The following is a 26,774-nucleotide window of genomic DNA, read 5'->3' as shown; positions in this document are numbered from 1 at the left end:
CAGAGCTCGCAGGCCCAGAGACACCATTTTATCAGTAAGAGCCCCTTAGCGTAGCATGACATCTGAGAGGCTTCAGCAGGATTTAGGAGTGCTGTGGTACTGAGGTATGATTTAATATCCTCAATTGTTCTGGACATTTTGAGCTGCATGATTTAAGAGACTTGCATGAGTACAGTTTCTTCAGTGCTTAACGAGATTTATGTGCTTAAATGTGATGGATGCTGTAAGCCCGTTACTGATGTGCTGATTCAATAGGGGAGGGGGGGAAGAATCAAATCAGCAGGATTTTTGCTGCGACTGTGGCAGAGGGCAGGCTTTCGCACAGGAAGCTTGCAGCAAGAGCTCTTGCAAATGCCATAGCACGGAAAAAGAAAAGCCCAAAACACCCACAAAGGAAACGTGTCCCCCCAGCCCTTAATCGCCGCCCCCTGTTCGCGCTGCAACCCGCCCCCTTTCCTGGGACATCAGCCGCGGGCTCCTGGCACGACATCGGCCCGGGGGCTTGGGCACGTCCCGGCTACTCCGGGCACCGCGGGCGCTCCTTTCCAGGCGGCTGTTTACCGGGCAGGAGCCGTCCTTGCTGGGACTCGTCCAGCCCCCCGCGCACGCCCTGACCCTCTTTCCCCCGACCCGAGCCGTCCCCCCTGGCAGTTGGGGTACAGAAAGGGGTATATGCTGTTGATAATAAATAATAATAATGACAGCGTAGCGGGGCTTGCAGCAGCTGCCAGCGTGAAGACAGCGGCCCCGGCGTGCGTCCCGTTGCAAGCACGGCGCCGGGGCCGGCCCGTCGGCTGCCACTCACGGCGCCGCGCCGCCTCCGCCGCCGGGGGCCGGGCTCGAACCCGCGGCCGCGGCGCAGGGCGGGCTCCGAGCCGCGCCCCAGATGTGGCGGGTACCTCCCGCCTTTGCTCCGTCCCGGCTGCGCCCCCGGCCCTGCGGGCAGAGCCCTGCGCAGGGCAGAGCCCCGGGCAGGGCAAGGAGCCGGTAAGCACTGGGGAGGGGAAAGGGGAGGGAGGGGGAACGGGGGATGGCTTTCCTTCTGCAGAGGGGGACTTTGTTTTGTCCATCCCTCCTCCCTCTCCCCCCCGCATCCTGACTCATAGCTGTTTCCTTTGCTGCCCAGATGCTGGACAAGAGTAGGATTGATCCTGCCAGCGGTAGTACAGGGCTTTAGGGTGTTAGGAGCCCGACCCAAAAATGAGAATATCAGAGAACATCTGCCAGTGGTTAACCCGGATGAGTGCTGGCAGGAGGTGATGGGGAAAGATTTCGGGCGCTGCCTGGGCCAGCAGTGGGGCAGGCAAGATGAGTGACAGTTATATCAAGACATGAGATGAAATGGCAGGAAAAGGGTGATTTGTGAACAATTTTGCATGTTTGTTTTTTCTTACAGGATGCTCTGGGGGTCATGGCAGCATCTCTGTAGATAGATGAGTCACATTGCCTGTGTGTCAATTAGGGCATAAAGGGAGAAAAAAGAATCCAGATTAGAAAGGAGATGAATTATCCTGTTATTGAGGAGTGGTGGACAGCTAGCTGTACTACGATGGGCTGCAGGATGCTAGGATGTGAACTCCCGTTTCACGACTAGGGGTCAGATCCTCCTCGGGGCTGGATCTTGCTGGACTGCTCAGTTTTCTTGACCCCCAGTAAGCCTAGACTTCAGAATGTGCGCAGCACCCTCTGCATCCTTCTAGCTGTTCTTGGGGGGGTGGGAGCCAAGATGCACAGCCAATGCTCCAGCATGAACATAGACCTGGGAAGAGAGATGCAGTTACAGAAAGGATGACTGATATTATAGAATCATATAATCATTTAGGTTGGAAAATACCTTAAAGTTCATCAATTCCAACTGTTTCATGCTATATAAAGTTGAAAGTAAACCAAGTACTGCTGTTTGGGTGAGCAGAGCATCTAGGGTTTTCAGAGTAAGCGGTAGCTTGCCTTCAGGTTAGCGGAACAGAAAAAACACCAGAGTGTTTCCTGTTCCTGACCCATCTCCCTTTGTTATCTCATTGTTTCTGACTTTGTTTTTCAGAAAAGTTCTGTGATTCAAGAAAGCCACGATGAAAGGTGAGGAAGTTCGGCAGAGGAAAAAAGAGGGCAGGACTAAGAATGGAGAGCGATCCAGGCACAAGGCAAAGGGCAAGGGTAAACACAGAGAGAGCCGACTTGGCAGCCATGAGGCAGAGGATGCCTCTTTGCCTGCACAGAAGCTGTTGGCTGAGGAGAAAGCGGCCATGGCACAGTCACGGGAAGAGTCAGCCATCGCAATTTGCCTGCAAGTGCTCCTGCCATACCTCCTAGCTGGGCTTGGCATGGTCTTGGCAGGCATGGTTTTGGATTATGTTCAGGTAAGGGTAAGGAACTGATCTATGTACCTGGGATGGGATAAGTGGGGGACCTTGCTTTCCCTTAGGCAGGCAGTTTGGTCTGAGGGGTAAAAGAGGATTTGCAGCAGTTCAAATGTTAACGTGTCCTTTAAAGTCAGCCCTTGTGTACTTTTGAATAGCTCTTAGGAGACAGTGTGTGGTGTTTCTCAAGCCCTTTTTCTCCTCTGGAGATAAAAGACAATATCATACTGAAGACTTCGCAAAGGATCTGAGGCATCTATGTAGGAAGGTACAGTCCTGTGCAAAGATCTCACCTTGGTCCTGGGAAAATGGTGACTGGGTTGCAGCCCTAAGGGCTGTGGTGGCATAGTGCTTTCCTGCAGTAGGCATGGCTGTTTCCAAAGCTACCTCCAGGTGTGAAAATCCTGCATCCCCTGCTTCATTATACAAGGAGCCAGCCAGGCCAGACCTCTTAATACTTCGTGCAACCAGAAAGCCTGTGCTCTACGTCCTTTTCTAAGGCCTTGTAGGAAACGACTTAAATCCCTGAGTCTTCTTCCAGTTTGATATCCAATACTGTGACAGTCAGAACCAGACCTTTCCTTCTATGATGCAGCAATACAGAGCTTTAAAGTAGCAGTGAGCACCTAATTTCAGGCAGTTTAAAGCTGCATTTAAGTTCCAGATTGTGAACTGCTATGCCTTTGCACTCTAGGTGATGCTCACTGCTGTGTGCCTTTTTATTAACTCTTACTATTTGACTAGTTGGCTGTTGGGTCAGACTGCCCTGACCTGTGTGATACAGTGGTACTGAAACTACTCTGCTTGCACCAACAACTTTCACAAATCTGGAGCTGTGTTCTTTTGCTACTAGTCCTAGGCTAATCTCCCAAAGCTAGAAGAGCTATAACAGCTTAAGAGTGACACAGTGTCCTTAGCTGACCTTAACATGTACTCAATACCCCGCAGAATCTCTAGTCAGATCAGAAAACAGCAAGGCAAATCCAGAACCCAGTGACAAGCTACTTTTATCTTCAAAGATGTAATTCTGAGAGCCTTGAGCAGCTCCTTTCATTTTATTTTTCAGACTGTTCAGACCTGCTCACTCCTGTGGATCTCTGACATTAAATGCATGTTACCTTATACTGTGAGATGCTAAAGCACGGAATAGGTTGTAGATGGGGGTATGATGTTGCAGGAGCACTTTCCTTTTAGTGTTCTGCCTTTAGAGTAGTTGTTTTTTTCTAGGAAAGGCTGGTCCACTAATGTAAACAGAATGTGAAGCAAACCTCATATGCCTCTGAAACCGCAAAGGTTTGGTTTCTGCTTTATGCAAATAAAGAGCTCACAAAGAGCTTTCATGTTAGTGCTTGGAGCCTGGGAAAGCAACCCATGCAACACCTCATAGGACAAGCAGGCCTTTGGCAATTAGCACAATGACTTTTCCTGTGTGATTGTGGGCTGCTTGAGCACACCTCATCATGCTGCTGCTGTTTTTTGTGGGACAACAGGAGATGCTGCAAGGCTTTGGGCCCCAGGCGCTCTCCAGCTACTTGTTTTTCCACATAAGCTTTCTTCTCTGCTCTTTTCTGAAGAGGAGAAAAGAGGAGCAAGGTAAGAAACAGAATAAATTTACAGCCTGATCTGACAGAGAGCTAGCAGAGTGAGGAGTGACAGTACTCTGGCAACTGGGATGTACAGTCCCTGAAAAACATTGTCCTCCCATGGGGCTGAGCTGTCAGAATAGTGCTTTTGGTTGCTAACACTGCCATGTTGTAGGAGCACTCACTGTATTCCTGTCCCTTCTTTGCAGGGACGATAAGATACATCTGAAACTCTGTTCTTTGGCACTTACCATCTTTCTGTTCTTTTTTGGTACTGTGGCAGTGGATGGAGGCCTTAGATCAGGGTCAGAGCTCACCAAAGAGGCTGTTTCTGCTTTGATTTCTCTGGGGCAATGCTACCTGTTGGCCAGTTTGCCAGCGTAGGGGTACAGTGTGTTTATGTGCAGAGAAGGGCAGCAACCTCCCTGGGGTTTTGCCATGACGAGTTGTGTTTTCCCAACTAGTCATATTTTTTTTCCCCCCACTGTTCAGCAATGCTGTCTGTCTTCTCAAACCTGATGCATCTCTTTGTAGACAAATATGATGCATCTCTTTGCCAGGAAAATATGATGCATCTCTTTGCTGACAAATACGGTGCAGATCTTTATCAGAGGCTCCTTAACTGCATAATAAAATGACCCAATGTACACACACAGGTCACCTGAACCAATTACCTTCTCTGCATACTGATTCATCAGTTGAAGGCTTTTTATGGTGCCTGCTTAGAAACAGAGAGAGGTGAAGCGTGATAAACTCATAAACCCTGCCAGGCTGATGCTTTAGTATAGGATGTGTTGCTGCTGTGTTTTTAATGGAATTTGAGTCATTCAGGCTTATTAATATTTTCTTACATTAATGTTTCTGCCTGTCAGCAGTCCGGTTGGCAGATACAGTGACAGATGGGACTAAGTATGCACATTATTAGACCTTTGAAAATCTGTGGTAGTTGTCCTGAGATTGTCCATTATTTCCTTGAAGCCTCTGTGAGTTTCTAACCAGAACTGGACCTTCATGCTGTCACTTCTCAGTTCCTGGCTGGTATAAAGAGGTTGGCTCATGTGCAGTTATTACAGGATTTTTATTAACCTCCCTCTTCCAGCTATTGTGGGCTTTTTTCCCCCGTTAGATTAGCTGAAATGTGCTCCCTTGTTAGCTTTCAGCTAACTGGACAATGGTTAAGTGCAAGGGACACACATGCACATTAAGCCAGCCATGAGTGAAGAAGGTTTCAGGGGCTGTACCACAATATCAATCTGTAGCTAACTTGTTTTCCACCCTGCCCTGCTTGCAGAGAGATCTGGTGTGCCATCCCAGCCCATTAGGCTCTGTGCCTTGGCTTGTGTGAATTCAGACCAAAAGAAATGGCTGAGACCTTCCTTGGGTCCCTACTTACCATGTTCTGTCCAATTATGCCAGTGCATTTAGCTCCAAGCTGGGAACCCTGTCACAGGGACAGAGGCTACAAGTCATTAATCTTTACGTGTCTCTGCAGATAGTGTCAGGGAAGGGGGTGGTTAGTACAAAAAGTATTAGTAAGGCAATGTAATTTAAAGGTAAAATTTGAACTGGACTGAGAAACCTGAATTTTTCTTGTCTGCCAAAGAGCAGTTGCTTTCACTTGTTTGCTTTCACTGGGCCACGGCTGGATTTGAACCTGTGGTTGAACAGTGAAAAAGTTCAGTTGCCAGCGTATTAAACCAATCCTATGCCCTTCCATCTTGAATTGTTCTTTTAAAGCTTTTTGATCCTCTGGTTCAATTAGTTTGCCCAAATTAACTATCAGAAAGGAGCCCCAACAGAATACCCTGACTCCCTTTCCCTGGTGCATGACTTTGAGCTGGAGAACACGGTTCAGTCTTCACTAAGCAGAACGTAAATTCTTTGGCTGTATGTGGCCACGATGCGGCTCTGGGTCCTGAGCTTGTGTGAGGTGTTTGACCATGGAGACTCTGGGGTGAGACACCCTCTCTCAAAGACAGTATCTTCCTGTGAGCATGCAGAAGCAGAGTGTCTCTTTTTAGGAAGGGAGACCGGCTCACAGCATGCCATGGAAACACTCACCCTTTCCCTTGCCTGCAGTGGAGTGAGATTACGGAGCTACCTTAAATAAGCGCTGGCTATGACTCTTATCTTGGCCTTTGCAAACTAGCAGAAAGTTGAAGTGATGACAGCAGATAAGGGTGTTCGCTTTTGAAGCTTATTGGCTGGTTCTCTGGAGTTTTTTTTCCCCTGAAAGCCAGTCATTCAGAGGTATAGCTGGCACAGACGGAGTGTTACATCCCACAGAGACCATGGAGGGGACAAGAGGGACTTGGGTCTAGAAGGGCAGATCTTCTCTCACCAGCTGGATTAACTGTGTCACTTGCCTGGGGATGAGACCTGCGTAAGATCATCAGCCACGAGAAACGTGGACTCATGTTTTCCTTGACCTTTCTTCACCTTGAAGGAGAGCAGAACAGATCCTGGTTGTTAACCCCCCACCTCCTCAGCCTCGGGACAGTGAGAAAAGTTTAACGTTGCTTATGGTGGGAGTGAGGGAACTGGGGCTGGTTTACAGCAGACTTGCATGTTAAACCATCGTATCAAAGGCGAGCCGCAGTCTGACAAGAAATGTAACCTGAGGAGAAAGGACACTAGTGTGTTTGAGCACGCTGAGGGATTCTTGCATGACCTGTCACTCTTTCGGTGCTGTAGCCTGAGCAGGTCTTACTGGTTTTTACAGAGGTGGTGGGAGCTGATTGGGGTGTGGGCTCATTTCTATTCGTCCACAGACACCTCTGCAAACCTCTTTTCTCTTTTTTAATTCCCTTCTGGATATAACTCGGAGAAATAGCGTCCGTCAAGTTTGCTGCCACCTGGGCTCAATCCAGCTGAATCGATTTTGGAGGATACCCTTGCTGCAACCCTCTGGATGTGTTCCTAGGAGAAGCAGCAGCTAAAATAATTTGGCATCATTGCTGTAGTTTGAGGAAAAACATTTCTTTTCACGTTGGAGAGAGCTACCAAGAGGATCTGTGCGATGTCCTAATCTTCCCCATTTGCCCTGCTGAGCATGGGCTAATGGTGTTTGACCATGGTGGTCACCCAGTTACAATTGGAACTGTGCTTCCATGGCAAGAAGCTGAGAGGTTTCACCTGCAAGCTGACCAGGTCAGCCAGTGGATTTCTCCCGGAGACTTCATTTTCCATTGCCTCCCAGATTTTTGTGCCGTTCCTCTTGGCTGGCTTGGGCATGGTAGCTGCTGGCCTCTTGATGGATGTTGTTCAAGTAGGTACCTGTCATTAGGCAACTTTGTAGTGAGAGGGTGGGCTTCTTCACTGACCTCCAGTATTTGGGTGGTTTTGTTTTTAATGTGTGTGATCCTAGCAGCCAGTCAGCAGGATGACTGGAGGCTTGTCCTGTGCTGGAGAAACACTATCCATCTACTTTAGACCAGTACACGGGCTCCTTGTGAAGTGGGATAGTGGCTTTCAGATAGGCTGCCTGACATTGCCCTCCGTATCTAGGTAAATACTTTGGTGATGACTGCTATGAAGCAGCTGGGATCAGACTGCAGCATATTCCCCTATCGCATGGTGTTATTTCTTTCCTTCAACAATTGCTGATATGGAGATCTAGGTCAGGGTTGTTACTAACTACCTGTCTCAGAGAAAAGTTTAGGCTTTCAGTTCTTTGCAAACAACCTAATGTAATCTTTGGTCTAGAGGCATTTAGATACCGTGATGAGAGGCATGCCAGCTTAGGAAGATTAGCATTGCCTTCAAACTGAGGGGTACTTGGCCAGATTCTGAGGTGGGTGTAAATTTGGAAGGTCCGCTGACTTCCAAGGTGCACAGCAGGATTTTACACCATTGTGCCCACAAACACAATCTATCCCATCTGCCTTTCCTTTGTACCAGTGGCACAAATAGAAATGCACAATTTGATCTAGTTTGGACGTTTCATACCAGTGGATTTACAAATCAAAAGGCTGGCAGGGTTTCCCAAGGATATATCCTGCACTCTGAGCTCACTAGAGTACATTGGAATTCTTTGGCACTAGTACCACAGCAGGAGCTAAATATGGATACTTGAGTGTTTGGAAAGACAATACCTTGCTGGTTTTTCTTGCACTGGAAGAAACAAAGAAGGCAGAGAAGTTGAACTAAAGGGAATATGAGAAATATCAAAGAAGGGTTAACTGGAGTGGCACACAGTGTTGCTATGCTGTGTTTGCCGTCTCCACCTTGTGCTGTGCTAGGGCACAGACCTGTCTTGCAGCATTACAGAAGTTCTCAAACCACACAAGATGTTAATAGTTAGCGGTTATCTTTGGCTACATATCTCAGAGAGGGATAAAGGCATAGTGCATACCCACGCCGTACCCTTGGCAGGTGAATACGTTTCTTTCTAAAAGGAATCAAACACACTTGCTGAGAATTGGGCTCTACTCAACAATGTAACCGATGGAAAACAAGCCATGTATACCTACCTCCGTGTGTCCTTTAGATACCAGAGTGCAGTCCACTTTCTGTCTTTGTTCACTAGAACCTTAGAAATAGGGTCATGCATGAAGGACAGTAATAGGAAGTGTATTTACTTGATGAAGATGTTTCTAACTGTGATGAAAAACAAGCCACCAGTCAGTGGGTTCAGCTCCCAGAGGAGGGAGCTAGTGCACTGAGAGTCACAGCTGGCATAGGGGCAATGTTAGTGAGGTCAGCTGCTGTGACATCAACAACCCCCTATCTAAAAACCAAAACTAGTAGCTGGGAAAATCCAGAAACCTCAACCTTTAAAGGTCTGGATTGTTCTTCAGTGCCTCTTAGTCTTCAAGCTGCTTATTTTCAGCTTTCCATCCCACAGGTGTGAGAGCTAGAAATTCACTGTCCTGCCCAACTAAAACCTGAGACTACGTTTGTTTGCTTGAGGACAGGTATCGTAAGACTCATACTGGTAATCGTGAGGGCTCAGACTACTGAAACTACAGGTTTTTCGAGTCCAGGAGTCTGTGATTTGCCCATTTTTCAGGTGATGGTCTGACTGAGGAACGCTGTGCTCTATTTACAGTCACTGGAAAACACTCTTAGGAAGCTCTGTGTCTCTGTGCCTGTGAGATACACAGGCAAGCTCCAGGGTGGTACCTAGAGCATACATGTGAGTTTAATGGTGCTGCTGTGTTCTGTTGCATACAAAATACCTTGAAATTATGCAGCAGTCCAGCTGACACTCTTGTTTGTTGTAAAGAGGAGAACAAAGTGGAAATCCTTGTTTGTGTCCTTTCAAACTTTTCAGGATTTTAGCAGTTTCTGATCTGCTCTGGGAATGAAACCAAGAACTGTTGGTGTTAATTTTATTTTTTTTAAACAGTAAGTAACAAGAGAGATTTGTCTAGCCCAGTTGCCTCCAAGGCTCAAACGTGAGTCTTGTACTGTAACTAAAGGATGCCCAAAGGAATAGTCATTTTTTGTTTTCTTTTCTTGGTTGTGCAGATGAGGCAGTCTCTGTGCAGGGCCAGTAGCATGGCGTGGGTCTTTTCTTCCTGGACGTTTCTCTCTGCTCCAGTGATCCTTGGCCAGCTGGTCTATCTGGATTCTGTACTGCCTGGAGTTACTAGAGACCTTGAGGGCCCTGCCAATATTTGGCCCACTCTTTTATAGTAAGGTGAAGAATCAGATTGAAGCTGGATGATCAGATTTCAAACCAGAGAATTCAGCAGGAAAGCTTCCCTTTCATTCCCTTCCACACCACTGCAGTGAGACACAGTCCAAATAAAAGTTACAGACACAAGATATCCCTGTCCTTTGTTGATAAAAGGCCATGAGATGATTAGCACTGAAAAGGATTTTGAACTGGCTGTGTTTTCTAGTCCAGGATCTTTTGATCTTTCTATTGACTTGTTCAGGGCAATGGAAAAACCTCTGAGTTTTCCCAGCTGCTGCCATGGGAGGATGGATGCCCTGGAGAAGTAGCAGGACGTAGTTGGGATTGTGAGGACAGGAGGGACAGAAGGGCTCAACTGCAGCTGGGAATACTGTCTCAGTACATCCTAGCCTCTCTTCCTTGGTGGATCTCAAAAGCAGATCCAACTGGAATAGGGACCAGCTGCAGTGGATCATGGGGTAACCAAGTTTCTTCAGAGCTGATCTTTAGGGCTCCCATTATGGGGACATGAAATGGGAAAGAGTCTCTTTCTGGCTCAGTGTCCCTGTGTGGGTTTACTGTGCTGCAGGGAATATTTCCTTCTGGGCCAATTTTCCTCTGAAAGGACTGAGATACTTCCTCGACTTAATCCAGCTGTCTTCATTCAGACAGCTCCTTGCCTGCACAGCTCTAACCTGCCACGTTCACCTGCCTCTCCAGCTGGCAGTCCTGCAAGGCAATGGCACAGGGATCATCTGTTTATTTGGTATTTCTGCAGTCTGTAACACAATGGAGTCCTGGCTACTGTGGGATAAATCATGAATCTGTCCTTAGGCTCTTGGTGAGTCACTAATGAGACTCAAATGGAAGCAATTAAGTCAGCTTTTTTTTATTAGTTCAGTTGTGTGATTCTTTATTAATTGTTCAAAGCCTTTCAGTGTAATTATATGTAAGGCAGAGTCCCAAAAATAATTCCTCATATGCTGAAACTTCTGTTATGATGGCTCGAGACCTTCAGAATTCATCGTGAACACAAGGACTGGAGCTTACATTGACATTTAAAAAGTCTTATTTCCCGAAGGTGACGTGCACAGAAAGTACAAACAGCTGAGTTTTTCTGTTGCTTTGTATTTATATGTTTTTTTATGTGCAAAATATGCAAGATCTTCACCATGAATGCCTGCACGCCTGTGTATTTTAAATGATTGGGTTTTTTTTACATCATGACTATGAAGTCTGTTTTTTCTCCTCTTCCTTTTGAAGGTAACAAAGATGTGTTTGGATCTTTTTTTCTTAATTAAAGAGAGAGAGGAGAGGGGGATTTGAATCTTTAAAAGAGATGTCCGCCCCTAGCTTTTCTCAGGTATTTAAGTTCTGTATTAAATTCAAACAAGTCTGCTATTTACTCACCAGTAACTTACTCTTAAGATTTTGAAACATGCCTGTCTCCAGGTCACCGCTGCCAGGAAATTTGCCTTTTTGTATTGGTAATAATGTTTTGCCTGTTATCTGCACCTCCAAGGGGGTGTCTCGCACCATGTGCTCAGGGCTGGCTCAGCCCCACTTTCATTCATCCTGACTCAGAAGGAAGCTGCAAGGTCTTCCCAGCAGACAGCCACACCACCGGCTTCCCACAGCTTCCCATGGTACAGCCAGAGCAAAACACCGAGCCATTACACCCTGTGTGTATTTCCCAACAGGCTGATGGCTCAATTTACGGAGTCTGTCCAACCTCCTGGATTTTCAGGTTTAGAGAATCCCAATGGATGTGGAGAAGGTGTGCAGGGACCTGTGGTTCATTTTGTCCTCTAGTGCCGGGATTCTGGACCATCAAATGATACCAGCTGGTGACAGGTTAGAATCGATGAACAAGTTGATCCCTCACATGACATATAGCTAAACCACTGAAATACAGGATGGCACTTGTGTTGGAGGGGGGAGATTGAATGAGTACCTGAAAGATAAAACCTTTCATCCCTGGTAAGTGTGCAGAAACAGCCCCCTCCTTTCTGCCCCAGCTCAGCTGTGTGAGATAGTCATAGGCTGGAAAACACAGGACAATTAACCCATCTACTTGCCTTATTTGTAGATTCCCCTTTTATACATCTGAATTTGACTACTGGTGAAGATATAGATGAACTGGATCTTTGGTCTGACTCATTGCAGCTGCTTTTTCTTTCATTCTGCTCTTAAATGTTCAGCTAGCTGGTTTTACTTTCACGGTGAGCTGCTCCGTGCTGTGATTTCATCCTGATGTGAGCCTCTCTGGCTATGCTGGGACCTTGCCAACATCCTTGAATGCACAGGAGGTGAAGGAATTATATTCTAAGGCAGTGTATGGTAGATAAATTAGAGAAGATGTGTTAATCAACAGAGTTTCTTAAGGTTTCAGATAATTTCTAGTGTAGCAGCTGATTCAACAGCTTTGTACAGTTCAGCTTCAGAGGAGCAATGATAATCAAGGTATTGGCCCAGTGGTTCAGGCTTATGGTATATCTTAATTCAAAATCCTTTTTCCAGCTGTGCTGGGAGCATGTTTGGTAACAGGAAGATTTAGGAACTGCCTGTGGAGAAGAGATACAAAAAATCTCCTTCCCTCCCACCACCAGTCTTAGAGGCTTAGTATAAAAAGACACAACTTTTTGTTGTTAGATAATTTCCAGATCTTTGTGTTTATTCTTATGAGCCTGGACAGCAATAGATGTTCCTGTATCTAGTGTCAGTACAAAGGATGGAGAACATGCTGTATTTCATTTGGCTTGTGAACCCTAATTATTTTCTGTGTTGTTCTTGGCTAATGCTAAAGGCACACTTTAATTTGTGGCTTTCTGAAATCTGCTGCTGCCCTCAGGAAGAAGGTTCCCTCCCTGTTAGGATAGTGCTTTGCTGTGCATGAGATCAGAAAGAATATTCCTTCCTTTGCTCCCAAAACACAATCAGCCCAGGGCAGCATCTGCCCCTGTGTGCAAAGCAGGCACCAGTAGAATGGGTGGTGAGGTGGGGACCCACTTCCCTTTGAGGCAGCAGCTTTGCACAGGTCAGCATCGTAAACTGAGGTTGTTCCCTTTGTTTTCCAGCACTGGGATGTGTTTCGGACAATTACAGAAGTTTTTATCCTGGTTCCTGCCTTGGTTGGCCTGAAGGGTAATCTTGAGATGACACTGGCATCCAGGCTGTCCACTGCTGTGAGTGTTAACAAGGTGGTGGTGGTGATGTGTGTGTGGGGAGGGGGGAATTAGTGGGAGACATCAGGACATTCTGCTTTTATATAACCACACTGTGTGTGAGGGACATGCCCTTTCCTGCTAAGTAGAAACTACTGTTGTGTGAGTGTTAAAATAATGTGTTTGCCCTCATTTTGTAACTGGAACAGGGAATTTTCATCTGCTCTTTGAAGGTGAATTAATCCCTGGGTGGACAGTTGCTGATATTTGGGGCCCTGTGACACATGAAGGAGAAAAAGGCAGGGCTCCACAGCTGCCAACTTCATTATTGGGCTGCTTTTCTGTGGGTATTGATCCTTGAGACACCCAGGGCTTCCCAGCAGTCAGACCATGGTGGGAGCAGACCGAGGCTTCTTGGGCCCTGCAGTAGCTTCTGCTGCTTTGGATAGGATCTCTCCTATCTCCCTAAGCAGTTTTGTTTGCTTTGGGCTGTTTGTATTGCACATCTCAGGAGAAACTGGAGCTTAACAGAGGAGCAGTTTAGGAGGAACAAAAGAGGAAAAATAATTTAAGTTGTTCAGCTTTCGGTCTGTGTGGGATGTGGATGTTCCCACTCCACCTTTAGCTGGGTGCCCTGCAATGCCTCTGCACCTCCATGTGAGCCTCTGATGCCTCTGTGACACTGGGCTGGAGCATAATGGAGATTTGTCAAGAAGGAAGTGCAGGGAAGGCCAGGAGATGCCGACCTGCGCTCACCTCTCTCTGGCTTTAGTAGCCCCTTTCCCACAGGGACCAGGTGAAACTGTCTTCAGCAGCCACCTGTGCCACAGGAACAGGTTTTCAGGGTGTCTCTCTTGGCTCCTAGGCTAACACCGGACAGATGGATGATGCCCAGAAGCAATGGAAAATGGCAACCTGCAATTTAGCCCTTATCCAGGTGAGTCACTTCAGCTGGGAGAGGAAAAGAGCCCTTTTCTCTTGCTGTGCTGCAGCCAAACAACATCTGTTCCCAGCAGTGCTGGGTCCAAAGCTGTTGATTTGGGGCAGATATTCTCAACAGAGCCAAGCAGAGCCCAGGACTTGACCTCCTATAAAGCTCTGTGTGGCCTCAGAGCTTGTAGTTTACTGCAAAACATATCTAGACATTCCCTGCCTTTGTGCACAAGCTGAAATAATGAAAAAAACCCTCCTTTTGCAGGGGAAGCTGTGGCACAATCCCAGTTTCACAACAGCCCCTAGATAAAGCCTGTCATTTACTGGCAGCATTTGGGAATCAGCCTTGGGCGGGAGGGGAGAGGTGGGAGAAATGTGCCTCTTGTAGCTCTTTCTGCTTACTAAAATCCAGCAACCAGCCTAGAGGTTGCACATGGCAAGGCCACAGGGCTTGCAACATGTGTCTGTGTGTTTTCCCTTATCTTCTTCCACAGCTTTCAGCTTGTTAGGAGTGCTGTGTTGATGGGGAGCCCATTTTTGCGTTGACCAGGGCTATTCCTTTGGTGATGAACTCGGTGTCCTTTGCTGAAATGTTATCTGTCCTTTGCAGGCCTCCAGAGTTTTTCTCCAAACTTTGACAGGCTTTTTTTTGTAATCTAGCAGAGACTTGCAGGGATGCTGCTTAAATACATAAGCAATCAGCATCTCTGCAAGCCTTTGACCCCCTGGCTGTGTGGAAATGCTGTGGTCACATGGAGCCAGGACTGCCTGGGAGCAGATGCGGATGATTGCTCACCAGCTGTCTTTTGGTCCTCAGGTCCAGGCCACTGTGGTGGGACTTCTGGCTGCTGTTGCTGCTGTGATTCTGGGAGCCATCTCCAAGGGCTCTGTGGAGCTGAGCCAGGCTGCCGTGCTGTGTGCCAGCAGTGTGACCACAGCCTTCATAGCTGCACTTTCTCTTGGTGAGTCGCTCTGGTTCCTCTGGTCCAACATGCAGCACTCAGATGTCAAAAAACTGTCCCTTCTGCCAGGGAGGCCCAGCCAACATCCCTTTGTTCTGGCAGGGAGCATTAATCCTATGTCTGCTGCTTTCACCCCTCTGCATCCTGCCTTTGCTTCTCTTCTCCCAGGCTCTGCTGTTTGCTGGCTTCTCAGCATCCACAGCACCAATCACAACGTCTCACTTCACCTGGCACGTGAAAAACGCCGCTTGCTGAGCGTGGGTGTGCACACACGTGTGTGCACACTTTCTCTGCGTGCTTTGGGTGCCGCATTAGCCGTCCACACTGGCCCTCTCCTAGGGGAGAGGGAACTAATGCCACACACGAAGCAGGGTGTGGAGAGCAGCCAGCTCCAGGCTGCACTCGAGAAGGACTCGTACCACCCAGTACCTTGCGGAGGACCGTGGCCAGCCCTTGGCGTGCCCGCTGTGAGCTCTGAGTGAGCCCGGCGGTCCACTACCCTGGCTCTTCCGCTTGCAGGGGAAGCGTGATGGTGGGGCTATGTAGGAGCTGCTGCGTCTCCTGAAGATGATCAGGTCTGCCATCGGAGGGCAGCATGACACCCTGAATAGAGGGAGCTGGCAGAGCCGGAGACTGCGAGTTTTTTAAATAAACGAGACAAGTTGGAGCAAGTGCATATCGTGAAGCTGGAGTCAAAGGGTGACTGTAGATGCCTTGGATGAAAAGCGCCGGATGAGGCAGTTGTAAGTGAGAAAAACAGCAGCCCAGCTTTCATTAAACTCTTCAATCTCCCTGCTTGGTGTGATGCAGAGATTGCTGCCATACCAACACAGGCTTTCAGCGAGCATTAGTTTCTTCCCTGGACATGGTCACAGGCTGCCTGTGCGTGGGTGTGAGTGATGGGAAGCTGCTGGTTTTATGACCAGGGAAGGAAGCAGCAAGCACTGTGCTGTTGGGAGAGGAGTGTGGGAGTCTGGGCAGGCTTTCGTGGAGAATGCTGTGTTGTGTGAGGATGTGATTCTGTACTTGAGATGTCTCAGGGAAGGTGTGCATGTGGCATTCCTTAGGGGAGAGCCCTGTGAATGCTCAGTTTTGATAGGACTGTGTGAACAGGCACAGAGAGGTTGTGAGCTGGAGGGAACCACCATTTCTCAGGTTTCCTTTGCTGCATCTTGTCAGCCACCAAAGGGCTTTGGAGAGGTGTCAGGTGCCTTGCCTTATGGCTGCACTTGCTAGTGTCAGAGCTGTGGACGCTGGTCAGGCAGGGTTTATTTCAGGTGGCTCTTCCACAGACAGGCCTGTGTGAGATCTGATGGCTGAGGGATTCCCACATGTTAATCAGGATCTGGGTTTTCAGCTTACTGTAACTTATTATAACTTACCTGGGCAAGGAAAACTTCCCTCTTCTCCGGCAATTCTGAAAAGCGGCTGAATTTTTCCAGGTGCAGCTCAGACGACTGGGGAGGTGATGTGGTTCACTTTCACATCTCCTTGACTCTGGTGCTGCTCACAGCATCAACATCCACCCACTGCAAACTAAAGCAGCTCCAGAGACTCTGCAGCATGAGCGGTCAGCCTGATGGCCAGGCCAAAGGGGTAATTCAGGCTACTGTAAGGAAGCTGGCTGCTCCTTGGGAGTTCAAACTCAGAGAAATTTTGGTCTAATATGGAAAATATCTTTGTGCTGTTGAATCCAGAGCAGGGGATGGCACCAGAAGGCTGCTGCATGCCTGCTGTGTGCTTATCTATGAGTGTGCTTCATGCCTGGTCCTGCTTCAAGGCAGCAAAGATTAGGCTACTCAGGAGGGGAGCTTCTACATTTGGGCTGCCTGCTGGTATCTCCTTTGATCCCTGGAATTTGCTTGTGTGCCTCTGGGCCTTTGGTACAGTTCATAAGGGCAGAGTCATGCCCTTCAGGTTGGTGAAAGCAAGAGGACAAATTCCTGGGGATGTCCAACCTCCAGCTGTGTGGTACCACTACAGGCAGTCTCCTTTTTGCTTTTCCCAGACCCTCCTGGAACCAGAACAGTGGCTCTGGGGTGAAATGCAACGACATTCATTCTCTGATGCCTGCTTTGTATCTTCTTTAGGTCTGGTGATGATTGGCGTGATCATCGGAGCAAGGAAAGTTGGGATCAATCCAGACAATGTTGCCACACCCATAGCAGCAAGCCTTGGAGACTTGATAACCCTTTCCCTGCTGGCAGGAATCAGCAGTACACTCTTCAAATACATAGGTAGAGTGTTTTGTGGGGGGTTGCAGCTTAGCAGGGGAGGGATGAATCCTTGTGAAATTACTGCAGGGTGTTTACCTGTTTCTGGGATGTTTCAGCGTGGAGGCTGGCACGCCACTGGGGTAGAAAAATGACCAAGGAGGCTTTTTCTGAGCTCCCTTTTAGTACCAAACTAGAAGGCAGAGTCTAAGAAACAGAACTGGGATTTGTCAAAGAAATGACCAACGTGTGTTGCATAGATTTGGAACAGAAGGTTGACATGTGTGACACTGACTCTGTCACTGCATCTGTCACTAGCCAAGCAAAACTGCTTTCTGTGCAGGGGGAACAGTGGTTCCTTCCTCACAAAGCTGTTTCAGGGCTTTGGCATTTGTAAAATACTCTTGTATCTTCTCATGGGGAGAGTCATGGATGAACTAGATACTGTCAAATTGGAGGGAGGGAGGCAGTGCTGCACAGGTTTCTTCTCACAGGACTGCGTGGGTGTTGTGGCTCTGGGGTTAGCTGTGCTCCTGGTTGGCAAAGACTTGGGCACCTGTTGACACTGAAAAGCTCAATACATGTTGCAACTTGATGATGTATGCCTGACTGTTGCTTTTAAAGTTCTAGGCTATTTACTGGGAGTCTAACCTGGAATCAAAACATGAAAATTAAAGGATCCAGCAAACTCAATACCATTTGAAACCCAAACTGTTGCTTCAGACTGTGAGCAGAAGCAGTGAGGCAGCTGTTCTCAGTTTGCATAACTGGTTCCATATGCCAGCAAGTGAGGGAGTGAAGGAGCGCACGTTGCAGGGAGAGGCCTGTAGTTTGCTTCTGTCCTGTCCTCCTTGAGCTTCAGAGGTGCATTTTTAAATGGTTTTTTTCCATGACGCCATCACACCTGCCCCTGTGAAGTTAGTTTGTCTTTCAATCACTACGCCTCAGATAGTATCTCCCAGGGAGCACATGGCAGAGCAACACGATAACGACTATGGTTGTGACCAGAGAGCATTTGTGATGTTTGCAGAGTAGTTAAATAGCCTCTTGAGGTGGAAAGTATTCAGCACACGGACATCTAGTAATGGAAGCATGACGTAGGTAGGAGGAAGACACTGTTGATGATGGTCCATTTCCCTCCTCAGTGTATAGTGACAGGTCGTGCTATGGCAACGTCTGGGTCCTACCAAAATGTATGCTTCAAAACTCCCAGCAAGTCTGTAAAATGTGGAGTACCGTGGGCCATATGATGCAGTACCATCTCCTCTGCAGAATACCCTTTTGCCAATGAAGATTTTCAACTTTAAAAAAAAAAAATGACCCTTGTCTTTCCCAGCCCTGCATAATGGGGATACAAACTGTGCCAAGGGGCTGCAGGTTACTTATGGGCTGTATGTGAGGGAACGTGTTTGAACTGGAATGTGGAGACTGAAGTCCATTTATCCTACCAGGAGTCTTTCTACAGGCTTTGATAAGGTTTGATAGGCTCCAGTGCTCTGTGTCTGCATTATTTAAGAAAGAATTAATTGCCTGAAACAACACGGAGTTAAAGGTAGGAGAACCAGTACAGCAGCAAGGTCTGTCATACAGCCCATCTGTCCTAAACAGCTCCAGGTGGTAAAGTGGACTGAGAGAACAGCAGTTATTTACACCCCAGAAGTGGCTGCGTTTTGGTGTCGACTAAAGCCACACATAAAGAGGCACCTCTTTGTGTAAGAGCCCTTGATTCATGGAAGATAGCACGACATCAGTGCTCTCTCATCCAGGTAGCCTGAGGCCCTGGCAACGTCATCTTGAAAAATGCACACTTTGTGCCTGCTTCATCTCCCAGATTACCTGCAAAATCTGCCTTACAACCCGCTGGCTTTGGCCCCAACACAGAGACCAGATGGAGAGCTTTGTTGAAGAAGCATTTTTATATCAAAAGGGTTGGCATCATCCCCATTGCTTGAAGGTGTTTCTCATGCTTCTGAGTCATGTTTATTTTCTTTTAGTTCTGCGCATCAACTTATTTTTTAATTCCTTTGCTTTTAAAGGTCACTTCAAGGTTATCCCCCTCCCAAATGGAGAAAGCACCTAATGGAAACACATGTAAGCTTGCACGAAAAGAAACCCTGGATCTTAACTGGCTGATACATGCAAGAGAGCATTTGTTCCTATAGAGCAGACCAGCTGCTCAGCAATTCTGCTAGCTTGTCACCAAGAGTACCTATTACCTCTTGTTTTAGGTGAAGGCGTGAGGTGTCTGTTGTAAGTGTGATACAGTTTGCACACAGGAGTTTCCCCCTTGCCCCCCTGTTTCATTTGTACCCTGAAGCCAGAAATTTCGTAACTTCTTACCTTGCTTAGTTGGAGATGGAATTGGAGACTTGCTCATCTTCAAATATAATTTGCTTTGAAGCCTGCTGATTTTCAAATAACATCCTCTAGCAGTGAATTTCAGGGGTTAATTATGGATTTCTGTGGCAGAGTGAGGTGATTGTGTGGGAAATATCTTGTTTCATGTGATTTTTCTGCTAATGTTAACTCAGTCGGACCAAGAGCCCTGCTGCCTTTCTTCCAGGCATTGTGCAATAGGTCTTTGTCAACTTGTAAATCCAGGGGCATTAAATTCAACATTTCTTTTCCTTTCCAGATATGAAATACCTTTCTCCCCTGATCTGTGCCATCTTCATTGTCATGATCCCCCTCTGGGTTGCGATCGCCAAGCAAAGTCCTTCCCTTGCTGAAGTCCTGAAATCTGGATGGCAGCCGGTCATTGTTGCAATGAGCATCAGCAGGTAAACTGAGGAACAGCTCTTGAGCCCACATGTGTATGGATGTTGTAGACAGACCCCATGCGCATTTAGAAAGCCATCAGCAGTGAAACTGGAAGTGACAGTAGAGAGGTATTTCTCCTGTGCTTCTCAGCCATAGGTGGCCTTCCAACAGGCTGGTGAAATAAGCAGATAAGGAGCCCCCACATAACTGGTAAAAGGTGATTGTTTTAAGTCTCACTTGAACATCCATGCACAGTGTGGTTGCAAGCCAGAAAAGGGAGATGATGACCATCACAAAGTCAGACTTCAACCTCATTTTTAACCAGCTGTAAAGACAGAAGACTGGTGACTGTAGAGCCAGGTAGTTCATTCCACTTTTGCCACATCTTTCAGAGCCAGCTGAGAGTTTGGACAGAATTAAAAAGGCCTGCTAAGAGCAGTATAGAAGTGTAGCAAAATTTGTGGGGAGAATGACTACTATCAGTCTTACTCAAGGGTGGGTGAGGAGATTTTCCTGATGTCATTATGCCATTAACAAGAACTGTAAGGCTACCTAGTGGTGAAAACTGAGCTGTAAAAGGAATAATTGGGGAATATTTCCCCCCCGGCAGCAGGGAAGCAGCAATAACTCATCTTAGTGTGCTATTTTCACAGTGTAGGAATTGCCCTGGGAAGAGAGATTGATCCACCCTCATTGCCTGTCCTTTTTTAACAGCATTGGTGGGCTCATCTTGGACAAAACGGTAACCAACCCAAACTTTGAAGGCATGGCAGTTTTCACACCTGTGATTAACGGTAGGTTGGGCAAGGAGGGTTATGTGCATGCTTTTATTTATACCTCACTCTCCTCCCCAAGGGTTGTGGTATCCACTGTTGCCCCTACACAGAGATCTGTGTTGAAGTCCCTGCTCCTATCATGCGTGGCTACTGGTCCCCATTACGTCCCTACTTACTCATATCTTGAAGCATCTTTGGGCCAAAATAGCAGGCAGGGCTGAAAAATACCAGTAGAGCTACAGGAAAAGTTAACGGCATCTGAGAGCTATCTCTGAGGGCTAGATTGACACCTTTACTTTCATAACATCAAACCTATTAAGGATGTCACAATAAATCCATTTTCCCTGTCTCTCTCCACTCAGCAATTTGAGCTGTGCAATCATCCCCTTATACAGATTGCTGATAAAGATTAATTATGTAAGTGTGTATACACATATAGATTATAAATATTGATTATATACAGGGGTTTTAATATATAATTCTCAATATCTTTTGTGTGTCTGTGTACATTTGGTTGAAGCCTCTCAGTACTTTTATACACACACATACCAGCACAAATCGCTGGGGATCCTGGCATCACTGAGGATCCACTGGGTTATTTTTCTGCTATTATAATGTCCTTGCAGGCCAGGCCTGTTCCAGGAGAAGCCCATATTCCTAGGGCAGGCTTGTGCCACCTCTCAAAGCGTGGTGACCTCTTGCAGAATCAGAGGGTGTCACTGAGCTGTCGCCTTACTGGAGCTGCATGAAGACAGCCACCTTGCTGACAAGCTCTTTCCAGCACGGTTAGCCAAAGAGCTTGATTGGGAAAGTACGTCAGCAGCAATTTAGTTGAACAATGACTGACCCAGACGTCTCTCTGTGGGGGTGGACAACCTGCTTGGCAGAGCTGGTAGCAGAGTTACGCAGCACTCTGTGTCTTTGCACATGTAGCTCTTGCATTGCATGTGCAGTGGAGTCCTGCAAAGTGCAGCAGTGCACGATTCAGAAAGCTCCCACACTGAGCTATGACAAGCTGGTCTTAATATTTTCACTTTGATTCACTTTGATTTGCTCTGATAAATCTCCCATTTAATGATGGAGCATTTTCCTTTTTCAAGGGAGGGAAAGCATGAGAAGCCCATGGGATCTGGCTCACCGTTGCCTTTTCTGTGGCTTTTCTACCCTGCAGAAACTCAGAGTGGTGGAGGCTTGCTCCATAGATCATCATCCCTCTATTTTCTGCTGGAGAACGTAGCTGCTTTTTCATGTTTGCTGGAATTAATCAGTCTGGAAGGAATTAATTGCCTTTTAATTACCTAACATATTTGGGCTCTGATTCATTCTCGTATGATTCCTTCTCATTTAACAAGTGCGTTAGATGCCTTCAGACAGACATACAATCACTCTCTGTGATGTTTGTTGTCTTTTAAACAATGATGGCTCTCTGGGTGAGTAAATCCAGGAAGTGGTCGTGAGCAGCATCTTCCATTGCCTGTGCTGCTTTCCCCAGGTGTTGCTTCTGTTGCTCTCAGACTTCATTAAAACAGGTGCAATTACATCATCTTCAGAGGCCACGTGGCATTTACAGCTGGTGCTGGAAAGCAAAGGAAATTGTTTCCAGTAAAGCAGTCAGAAGGAGGCGATCATTGCAGCCTTCCTGATTTTTAAGAGCTGTTCCTGATAAGTCAGTATCATGGCATCACCTTGATGTGTGGGATCAGGTTTTGTCTTTCACTGCTGCTCTCAGTGAGCTTGTCAGTGAATGCAGACTGGCTCACCTTGGGCTAGGTTTTAGACTGATGTTTCCTGCTGCAGTGAAGGTGGTTTACAGGTTTATTGTGTTTTGTCCTCCCAGGTGTTGGAGGGAATCTGGTTGCCATCCAAGCCAGCCGTATTTCCACATTCCTGCACTTCTGGAGCATGCCTGGAGTTTTGCCATACAAGATGAGGCAGAATTGGCCCAACCCATGTACCACATTCTTCTCATCAGGTAGACCTTGAACCCTAGGTGTCCATGTCTCAAGGCCTGTCATCACAGATAGCTCCTTTATCAAGCCTGGTTGGCAAAGGACTAGGTGGGTTTCAAAGGCAGAAGTTGCATTTCCCCTTATAGGGAAGATATTTGGATCAGAGAGAAAGCACTTTTGCAGTGGGTAGCTTGAAAACAACCCGTGTGCTATACGTGCTCATTGGCATGTAAAGAAACGGTCCTTTGGGGAGTACTAAAGAAAGTAACAGAAAAAGAATCTCAGCTTTGATCTACTAGAGAGTTATCTTAATCATGGTCAGCCTAGAGCCATCACCTGTGGACAGAGGGGTGAACAGAGCATAACCTCGCTGAAAAATCAGCAATTGCTCCATCTTCAGCAATGGATTAACCTAAGCATCAGAAAAACTGGATCTGGGTCTGGTGTCTTATTAGATTGCAGGTTCCTCTTGATTTTCCCTGCTAGGTAGGGAGTTACTGCTACAGCAGACTAAAAGCTGGGAAGGTGGGTTGCAGCAAGGCAGAGCAGAAGTAGTGGGAGGTAGAGAGCAGCTGAGAGGAATGTTCAGAAGAAACTGAGTAGATCAGCATGGAGCACGTCTTTGGCACGTCGTTTCAGTGCCAGACAAAGCTGCCGGGCTGATACTGCAGATGCTCCAGATTGCTGCGTGATCTAGAAGAGACATTAGCAGTGTGGCTGGTGGGAGGAGACAGCCCCAAGTCTATGTACCAGCATTAAATTATGCATCTGCGTCCTGTCCTCCCCACAGTCTGCAGCTGCTGTCATTGCTGTTTCTGTCTCTGTCCTTTGCAGAGGTGAATTCCAAGTCAGCACGAGTCCTATTCCTCCTGGTTATCCCAGGACACCTTGTGTTCCTCTACACCATCCATCTGCTGCAGGGAGGCCACACGTCTCTGTCCTTCACCTTTGTGATGTTCTATCTGACTGCTGCTTTGCTGCAGGTAAACCCCGACCTCTCATCCCTAAGGAACCTCTCAGGTACTGTGAAAACAAGATAGTCTCCAGGCCTCACAGGAGTCAGGGTAAATCTTCCAGCAGTGACCCATATTTCCAATTGTTTCAGGTGTGTTTCCCAGCAAGTATTATTCTGGGGATCCAGTAATACTTTATCCAAATTGCCATGGTCTGGTTTCCCACATGAGGCCAGGTTGGATGGGGTCCTGGGCAACCTTGTGTGGATCCAGGCCTGGAGGTTGGTGGCCCTGCCGGTGGCAGGGGGGTTGGAGCTCTATGATCCTTGGGGTCCTTTCCAACCCTGACCATTCTATGATTCTATGAGCACAACTGCCCTTAAGGGCAAGCATGGAGTTAGACAGGCGAGGAACAAGTTACCATCACCCACTGAGCTCCATACATGTGCAGACACACTAAGCAGGGAGGTGCCTCCTGCTGCACTGGTACCTTGTTTTACCATCATCACTCCGGTGGTCTCTAAGCCCTGAGTATTTCTAGACTGCTATGGGTTAACCCAGTGAGGGACAACCGAGAGGCTGTGAACCCCAGCCAACACGATTCCCCACTCATTTTGGAAACCAGTTTCACATGTCATGGTAAAAACCTAGAGATCCCTCTGGGCAGCGCCCTAAGGGCCAAAAGCAAGGGGAAAATCCATGCCTGAGTTCATCTTCAGAAGTAAAAGTTCAGGGTAGACAATGGGCAGTTCATCCAACGTGTGCTTCCTGTTCCCTGTTGCTGCTTTTCTTGCCCGGTAAACTTTGCCATCTCACTCAGAAATGCATGTGGCTGTTGTTTACGCTCACAGAGTCTCTGACTTCACTTGCCCTTTTAAATCAGTGATTCGTTAATTTGCAGGCTGAGGTAGCCAGCTTCTCACTTTGCCTTACAAGCAGCCTCATGGCTGTGGGTGAACTCCTTGCGTGTGTAAACAATCAGTTTTTCTCGACCTTTGCACAACCTTAAGCCCAGCAGTTCAGCTTTAGCTGTAAAGGAAAATATTTATTCTTCTCTTTATGCATTGAGGTAACTCCTCAACCAGAGCCAAGCAGGAAAATACGCAGAGTAAATGACAGCGTAAAGAGCAGAATCCCAGCAACGCCACTGACCCTGAAAGATTCCCACGGAGGCCAATGGAGGAGAATATGCTCAGCCTGGTTCTTTCTTCCCCTTCATTACACTTTGTAAAGAAAGACAGAAAGAAAGAGAGAGGGGGGAAGTTTAGGTCAGCTGGAGGAAGCCTAAAGAGAAAGATCAGAGGCCCTGAAAACACAACCTCAGAGGAATGATTGAATGGCCTGGAGTTAGTCCAAAGAAGAGAGGCTTGAGAAAAATCTGGTTAACAGCCCTTAAACTACCAAGGTTCTGTGGGGAGGGACAGAATAGATTTTCTCTGTGGTCACTAGGGGTGAAACATGAAATCATGGGTTTCAAATGGAAAAAGGCAGATTTATTTTGAACCTTGGGAGAAAAAAGAACAGGGGAAATATAAAAAGCCACAGGACTGATTGCTTCAAGTATGGCACCTCTATCATTGAGGGCTTTTTACCCTCAAAGGTTAAACAAATGACTGTCAGGAAAGATATGAGTATATTTGATCCTGTATTAAGGCAGAGGAATGGGCTATATAGAACTCTTGAGTTTCCATCCAGCTTTAGTTTCTGTCATTCTGGCATTTACTTTGCTTTCCCCATCTCTCCTCCTCCCTCTCCCTTCACCCAGCTTGCTGGTTTCACCTTTAGAAATGCTGCCTCTGTCTTTGGTTCCTGTTGTGCTGTCGTCTCCCATGGAGGGACCACAGATGTGGAGGGCAAACCCTCTCTCCCTTCTTAATTCAATTAACTAGACAGTCTTTAATCTTTAACCGAAGTATTTTTTTACTCCATCTGTTTATCAGAATCAGGAATGAAATAGGAATTAAAGGAAATCACAACAAAGATTTTAAAACTATTGAGATTTAAAAAAAGGACATGTTTTCCTTTTTTTAACATGTCAGTGCTGCTTGGGATAACTTTGATGTAAAAACTGCCTCAACCTCCAATTGTCCACTGAGGCTTTTAGGAAAAACAAAGTAGATACAACCTGAATTTCTAATGGCAAGAAGAAGCACGAAGGGAAAAAAATCTGGCTACACATGTATCCTTTGGGGAAGCCCTGTTTCTGCTGGTTGAATGGCAGTGCTCCCATTCATAGCACAGGAAGAGGGAACCATATCTTTGAGAGATGCTTTTGGTTTGGCCAGACTCCTCTTTCAGGCTGTGGGATGCTGGTGCGGAGTTACAGCGTGGTCCCCACGCTTGCAGCTGGCAGCAGGGCGTGTGGCACCATGGGCAATGCCAGGCAATGTGGTGCCCAAGGGTGTGAGCAAGCGACACCCATCCCAGCGCAAACAGGGGTTCTCTGGGTAAGGGGTTACCTCTCAGCACTCCCCACTAGCTCTGGTACCATGGCTATGGCCACAGCGTTTTGGCTGTGAGCTGAAGGGGGTTTGTGTGTTACCTTCTTGCTGCCTCACAGCAGGGCCCGTCTTGCCTCTCCTCAGGTGGGAATCCTGCTCTACGTGGCTGACCTAATTGTGCGCCTGATGTGGAGGAAGGCGCTGGACCCAGATAACTTCTCCATCCCCTACCTCACTGCCCTGGGGGATCTCCTGGGCACTGGATTCCTGGCTGTCTGTTTCCGCCTGGTTTGGCTCGTCCATGGCACAGACATGAACCTGGGAAACTGAGAGACCAGCACTGCTCCACATCACTCTTGTGACACGGTGCTTACTTCTGGGACAACAGGGTACTTGGCAATGAGCGCTGGGTCACCCGGCTGGATTTGGGCCTTCCCTGCCACCCTTGACACCCCATATCTCCTCCCCATCGTGCCTTACAGCTGGGCTCACCCATCCTGAGGAATCAGCACCCACAGACTTGTGTCCTGGCAAGTGAGCAAACTGGTTCTGGACAGCACCCGCTGCTCACACCTGCACCCAGCAAACGAGGCACTGTGGAGCATTTGGGCCATTTGCAAAGAATGAGCATTTTGGTCGGTTTCAGTCCCTGGCACTGATACAGCCCGTGGAACTGCTCCAAAAACCTGCTGAGGTCACTGCGTCCGATCCTGCAAGTAGATGGTGCAACCTCTCTGTCTGACTTCCCATCAAGGGAAATTCTTTGTTCCCCCCCTTTTCTCTTCTGTCGCATCCCTGGAGGAGAACCACAACCAGGTCTTTAAATTTGTCTCCTGTCCATCATTCAGACACTCAGGATCTGATGCAGTGAGCTTCTCGCTGGCTCATGCCCAGCAGGAGGTTATCTAGGGATACCACCTACCTGCCCTGGCAGGGTCACTGTTATCTGACCAACAAACCTGGAATGATTGAGTTTTGGGGGTAGGAAGGTTTATTTTTACGGTTTATGAAATGTCCAGTAGTTAAAATGTTTATAGAAACACACAAATAAAGTGGTAAA

General features: G+C 47.4%; 1 protein-coding gene across 2 annotated transcripts; it reads left to right on the top strand.

Annotated features, from left to right (window-relative positions):
• SLC41A3 (solute carrier family 41 member 3) lies at positions 1 to 26,774 on the top strand. Of its 2 annotated transcripts, XM_084269398.1 has the most exons (11): positions 1 to 104; positions 2,042 to 2,357; positions 12,641 to 12,748; positions 13,593 to 13,664; positions 14,478 to 14,622; positions 16,713 to 16,859; positions 19,471 to 19,615; positions 20,310 to 20,389; positions 22,209 to 22,343; positions 23,155 to 23,303; positions 25,859 to 26,774. In XM_084269398.1, exons 2-11 carry the CDS (start codon positions 2,070 to 2,072, stop codon positions 26,042 to 26,044), a joined length of 1,455 nt encoding a protein of 484 aa, XP_084125524.1. In that variant the 5' UTR covers positions 1 to 104; positions 2,042 to 2,069; the 3' UTR covers positions 26,045 to 26,774. The 2 variants fall into 2 exon arrangements, with proteins under 2 accessions (XP_084125524.1, XP_084125525.1); XM_084269399.1 differs by lacking the exon at positions 16,713 to 16,859.

The sequence above is a fragment of the Gallinula chloropus genome (genome assembly GCF_964237585.1).
Source record: "Gallinula chloropus genome assembly, chromosome: 12".
In the NCBI taxonomy this organism is placed as follows: domain Eukaryota; kingdom Metazoa; phylum Chordata; class Aves; order Gruiformes; family Rallidae; genus Gallinula; species Gallinula chloropus.
Note: the sequence above shows the minus strand (reverse complement) of the source record. Positions and strands in the feature narration are given on the sequence as shown.